A 6,435-nucleotide genomic window follows, 5' to 3' on the forward strand; every position below is an offset into this window, starting at 1 on the left:
TCTCCTTTGCTTTAGAAAGCAGAAAACCCGCGGACGCTGGTGCTATAAGGTCGAAGCTTTTCCCCCAGCTAGTGATGTTAGAGATCACGCTTGTTTGGCGTTTAGACCGTCCTTGATTGGGGACTTGGCGGCTCGCCTGGGCTCCACCGAGATCCGAAGCGCGAAACAGTGAGTTCGGAAAAAGCCTGACCTGATCGAAGTTGATCGAAATCGAACCTGCCTTTGCCGAAAAGCAATATGCTACTCTCGCCATTGACGCTGCTTTGGTGAGAAAAAGACTGGCCGAACCAGAATGTGAGGAAAACGCCTGCATACTAACGAATTGATGTGTCTCCCGCATTTTGGGAAAGTGGGTTCATTTCCAGAAGCTGTGTCCCGAGTTTTACCCGAAAAGCTCGAAGTCGTCTTGGGTCCAATCTTCCTGCCCACCTACCAAACTAATACATTCACTCTAATCGAGGAAAGCCTGCCGTGCAAGGAAAGTTTGCCTGCATAGCTTTTCCAGCTAAAAGAGTTAAAGTTGCACTGCAAAATAATACAGAACAGACGGTCGTGCAACAGGCTGAATTGACGTGGTTTGGTAAGAAGCAAAACGAGTGAGGCTGAGCAATTGGAAGGGGAAAAAAAGAAAGCATTGCTGCGACATCTGTTCGTCATGGTGAGCCAAGTGCGACCAATGCAGGGGCCTGCATGTGCACGGGCACACCGATCCATCCTATCGGACAAACAAACTTTAGAACTTTCATGTGACACTTTCGAGATGAAAAGAACAATCCAATCATGTGACGGGCATCCTATGTACAAATTCCGACAGACTTGCAAGTCCGCTGAGAGTATAATTACAATGAAGGTGTGTGAGACTTAGCGCTCAGCTTCTCGTGGAAGGCCCAAAGTACATGCAGATAGGTGGGTTGATCCTGAAGATAGAAAGTACTGCCGAGGGGATTGTCCAAATCCCATCACCGCATATTAGGCCTGAAGCAACGGCCCCTGCAAAGTCCTCTGCATCCTTCCTATTAATTCTCTCCCAGATGAACAATATTACGGTCCCAACAAACATGTCGATCGCAAAGTAGGCTCCAATGTAGAATGGGACAGCCATAGCCATTGGAATGGGGATGAACTGCGAGACCTTCTTGGGAGTCATGTCCCTCAGGAGGTTTACAGCCAGAGCTGCCACAAAAAACCCTAGACACATGGGGAGACAGTTCTTGGGAAGCTCAGAGAAGCCCTCGATGCCCAAGATTGCCATTTCCCTGAATATTACAGCATATGGTGCTTTGTATGGTCCATCAGGTGCCCCGATATCAAAAGCAGTCCAAAACAACCAAAATGTGAGTGGGGCGATGATACAACCCATGGCCGTTCCTACCAGCTGACTCACAAACATGGATTTTGCAGATGATAAAGTTAGGTAACCAGTCTTGAAATCTTGCATAAGATCAGCTGCTGTTGAGACAATGGACATCATAACCCCACATGCTGCTAAACCAGCTACCACACCCCCATTAGACCCGACCAAAGACGCAACCATGAAGAGTCCAATCTTCCCATAAGTTGACGCCAAACTCCAATCCGTTAGGCCAGTACCATAAGAGTTGCAGAAGGCAAGTGCAGGAGCAATAATGTAAGAACTTAGAACCAGATACCACCGAAGAGGTGGAAAAAGCATTGGAATTGCAACGGTGGATATTGCAGCAAGGCCCAGATAGCCAGACGCTGCAAACCAGGAGGGTATTCGATCTTTCAAAAATATCTGATCTCTTTTCCTTTGCTCCATCACTATCTTGGAACTCTCACCGTCTGTATAATTCATAAAAATCAAACGCTAGACAAGAGCTATATAAGGGGAAAAAGGAGAGCCTATGGATTGATGTTCACGGACAATGCTCTTCCACAGGCACTAAATAAAAGTGAAATGAAATGACTCTCGCACTAGTAGAGAAGATACCTTCATTGTACATTACAACTAAAGATAAATGCTCCTTTTTCAGAAAATGGAACTAAAGATGTTTAGAAAAACCAGAAGAAGACAACACAAGCATTCAGAGTCTACTAATGTCCTGACCAGGTACCTCAGAGTCAATAATTGAAGCTCGAGATGTATGTTCTTTTTTTAGTCGGTGCTGATTAGATAACCTGATCTTAAAGATCAATTCAGCAATCAGCTGAAACATCAATGGTGACTCGAAGAAGCAGTAGGTCTGATGCAGGGTGCTCACTAGAATATGCAATAGATTGGCCACATCAATTATAGCTCACAAATAGGTTTCAGATGCATTTGATTTTATGAATTCATTATCTAAGCAATCATCAATAGATGAGAAATCCATCCCATCATGAAATGACAATGAGTATGCCAATTTCTCATCCACTAGCCTCAATTATAGAAAAGCAACACGATTAATGTCCTTACCAAGAGCCTCCATGACGATCGGCAGGTTGCTAGTCTTGCTGCCTTTGTTGAACATCTCTTTAACAGTTATTCCTATTATCTTGATCAAATTGTAGAGACCATCCCCGAGAATGAGCGAAATAGCTATGAAAACCTGAAACAGAAAGGAAACAGAGAGGGAAGTTGCTCCTAAGCGAGTAAGCAATGAGAAAATTTCACAAAAAATGTGCCATCTCCTACTCATCCTCATCAGCCAAGACAACATTTTGGAAGCAAGCACATTAGCAACAAAACTTGTGCTCGGTGCTTATCTAATAGTACATATGGATCCAAGCTAGTAATTAACATATATGTTCTTGCACAGTACCTTATAACCATAGAGACCTTTGAAGTCATTGCTGCCAAGATCAGCCGGATACCAATCCCCAGCGTGTTTTGAAATGAAAGGCCAGAGGAAACCCCATGATATAATTGCCCCAAGTAGAACAGAGCAGTTAACTATGTGGGGACAGATTAGACCACATCCAACATAAGTTGGGCTAAAGTCAAAATAGAACCTGCATGAAGAGTGCGATGCATGATCAGCGCAAACACCTCAAGCAGTTTATCGAGTGCCTGAAGTAAAACATGCAAAGTCGACACTGAAAGGCAGGCAAGCATGTGTGGATGAGAGAGAGAGAGAGAGAGAGAGTTACGTGTTCTTAAACAGAGTCAAGCCAAGGCTGGGGAAATTATCAAATCCACATGAATCGCCAATACCACTGAAGAACCACTTGAAGCAGCTCCATGATAGACTTATGCTCAAGTACTTTCCAAGGCAACTAACTTGCTTGCTGGAAAATCAACACAGCAGAAAATCATATAACGCACAATTAGTTACGAGGGATTTAACAGTTTGTATAAGGAACCTTTTAACACTTTAAGACTAAATTGAGCGAATGCAGACTACAGATGGGAAATGTTTTCCAGTCCCATTATTTCAATAGAATCCCAATCATCTCAAATTTATAGCTGCCTGCAAGCTTGAAGCTCCTTGCAAGCAGAAAGTAGAGCATATAAAGCATATGGTTCCCTTCAGCCTTGCTTACCCAGCAAGTTCAGCTCCACTGTTTGTGTGAAAGCTGTTTATTAGCATAGCTGTTGCAGTGCCACTTGGATAAGTAAGTTTATAATCCATGACCATAACCTGTGACAATCGAACAAAGAAAAAGAGAAGATTAGGACTGGGTGACATGCAGTAGTGCTAGTGATACTTGCAAATATATATTTACAGAATAATAATTCAGATTTTAGCATAGTAAACCTACAAATCAAGTATGTACATTCATAAACTGTTCCACTTAAAGTATGGATAAGTTGCATTTACCGTCACCAACCTTTCGAAGAGGAACAAGGCTAAAGAGCCCAAGAAAGCTGACAACAAACAAGAATCCAATCATCCACCCCAACCCTGGGTTTATAACATCTGCTGCCCGATTACCAGGATAATCAGCACCGATGAGCTGATATGTCCTTTCATCCATTGCAATCAAGTATGAACCGAATCCACCTGACAATAATCAAACATGAAGTTAAGCCTGTGGAAAATATTAAAGTGATAATCGAAATTTATGTGGGGAAAAAAATACTAAGAAGATGTTCGAATGGGAAGTTGATCAGACCAGTTATGCATCTGTATCTCCTCGATGACCTAACCACACATCAGAATCATAACAACAATCAACAATGTAAGCCCGCTGCCATCCATCTCCATCCATCAGATGATGGTGCCTCTTTATTACTATACTAAGCAGGAAACTAATTTTCTTTTTGGTTTGAAGCAAAATTCCCCGAATAGACACGCCGCCAGAAATTGTCAACGTGAAGTCTGGACGGTCATAAACTTGATAATTCTAATCACACAACAAAGCTTTAATTCCATTAGCACTCCAAAAGATGTCGCCAACGATAATAGCAACCGCCCCTGGAACGGACAGAAATGCATGGCGATTCCACTACAACAGACAAATTAAAGCTTTTTAGCAACCATTTGATTCCTTAATGCAGCTCAGCCTAACAGCTCACAATGCAATCAGCATAGAAAAAACACTGAACCAATCTATATTGAGTTCTTTCACCATTCATATCTCGGCAATGCCAAAAAAAGGAAAGAAAAAGTAAACTGACCGCTGAAAGCCAGCCCATAGCACGCCACCACGCAGGTCTGGATCACCGTATTCTCCTGGCGAGTGAACGGCGCGACCGAGAGGCCCAGCCGCGACAGGAGCCCCGTCCATGACTTGACGAAGAAGAACCCTAGCAGCCCGGCGGCAACGTTCAGGGACGGTATGATGCCGACGGTCAGGTTGAGCTTGTGCGTGATGATGCAGAACAAACTCCCCAGCACGGCGCTGACGACGAGCCCCCGGACCGTGATCTGGTCCTTCCAATCCGGGATCCTCTCCTCCCCGCCGTCCCCGTCGACGCTCTTGCCCGAATCGAGAAGCAACGGCTCCGATATCTCGGTACCCATCGAAGGGCGAACGTGCACAGAATCCCACAAGTGGGTGAGACAGAGAGGATCGAGCGAGAGCGCGATGGGTAAAATTGACTGATCTGACGACGATGGAGAGAGAGGGGTTGACGCGCGAAGGGAAGGGCAGATACGGCGAGGCTGTGAATTGAAGAGCTGTTGAAGAGCTGTTGAAGAGCAGTTAGGTGGCAAATGTTCCAATGAGGGTTGGGGTGGCTGGGCCGGGCCAATGGGGAGACGCCACGTAGAAAGTGTTATATTTAGCAGCGTTCCCTATTTTGGCTTTGCCTGGTGATAGGCATCGGGAAGCTGAAAATTGGAGATACCGAGGATTCCAGGGGCTGACTTTCCGACAGGGCGTGGGATTGAGGGCCGTTACAGTTACAGCCTCGCATTTATTGTTCTTTTTTTTTTTTTAAACTAGAGGAGTTAAGCCTCTCCCGAGATGCCGCTTGCGTCGCGCCGCCGCCGCCACCGTCTGGTACGTTGGACTGGCAGTGGCAATCGGAACAGGAAAAGTAACTAAAAGGTTAATACCATCGAAAAATCATAAAACAAATTTATCTCAAATTATTTTTTTTAATCACGAAAACCTTAAATTGGTATGATTGTGACAAATTTACCCTCCAAAATTATTTTTTTTACTATCAAGAAATCTTAAACTGGTACACATGTGATAGATTTACCTTAAATTAATTTTTTTTACCACAAAAACCCCCAAACTAATATATACGTGATAAATTCACCCTCCGTTAAATTTGGATAATACCATGAAAAATTTTAAAATGATACACATGTGACAAACAAAGAGTAAAAATCCCAAACCGGTACATCCGTCAATTACCACGTATCATACAACTTAGCACTTTAATGGTTACATTTAATGAAAATTAAGGGAGAGTAAATTTGTCATAAATGTACTAGTTTGGGGTAAAATTGTCATAAGTGTGTCGGTTTGAAATTTTTTGTGGTTAAAAAAATAATTTGGGGTAAATTTATTACATACGTTACCAGTTTGGAGTTTTTCGTGGTATTAACCCTAACTAAAATGACCAGAGGTGGGGAATTTCGATTCCCTTTATTTCCCAAAAAATAAATAATTAGAAAAATATTTTCTTGAAAATGATTGTTTATATTGCTTACGTAAATGGATAAACGGAAACTAACTCTCATCGTCAACAAAAATATTTAGACATAAATCATTATCTATAATAAAAATATCATTGATTAGCTATTTATTTCAAGTGAGACAAGTCGTGATTTTTCATATAGGTATCTATTTAAAATATTTATTTTTCGCAAAATAATCGGACCGCCCTCCAATTCCTTGATTCTTCTTGAGCTGTGTTATGCTATGTTACACGGATACGCCCTCCCGAGAGATTTTTGCGTGTCGAACATGTGTCCGACAAGCTCGGACACGTCGGGACACTCTCAAACACTCGTTGACCACGCGTCCGAGATTCTAACATGCGGCCAATGAAAAGGACACGCTAGGACTCGTGTGTCTTGAGGTAATTTGGGAAAG

At 43.0% G+C, this 6,435-nt stretch overlaps 1 protein-coding gene across 1 annotated transcript; it reads right to left on the reverse strand.

Moving 5' to 3' along the window:
- Positions 1–457: 457 nt before the first annotated feature.
- LOC115732461 (probable metal-nicotianamine transporter YSL6) lies at positions 458–5,302 on the reverse strand. The gene is made up of 8 exons (XM_048273081.1): positions 5,254–5,302; positions 4,562–5,074; positions 3,772–3,944; positions 3,484–3,581; positions 3,091–3,228; positions 2,763–2,952; positions 2,417–2,549; positions 458–1,803 (listed from the first exon to the last, which is right to left on the reverse strand). Exons 1-8 carry the CDS (start codon positions 5,300–5,302, stop codon positions 869–871), a joined length of 2,229 nt encoding a protein of 742 aa, XP_048129038.1. The 3' UTR covers positions 458–868.
- Positions 5,303–6,435: the final 1,133 nt, after the last annotated feature.

This window comes from Rhodamnia argentea, chromosome 11 (assembly GCF_020921035.1).
Source record: "Rhodamnia argentea isolate NSW1041297 chromosome 11, ASM2092103v1, whole genome shotgun sequence".
NCBI lineage: Eukaryota > Viridiplantae > Streptophyta > Magnoliopsida > Myrtales > Myrtaceae > Rhodamnia > Rhodamnia argentea.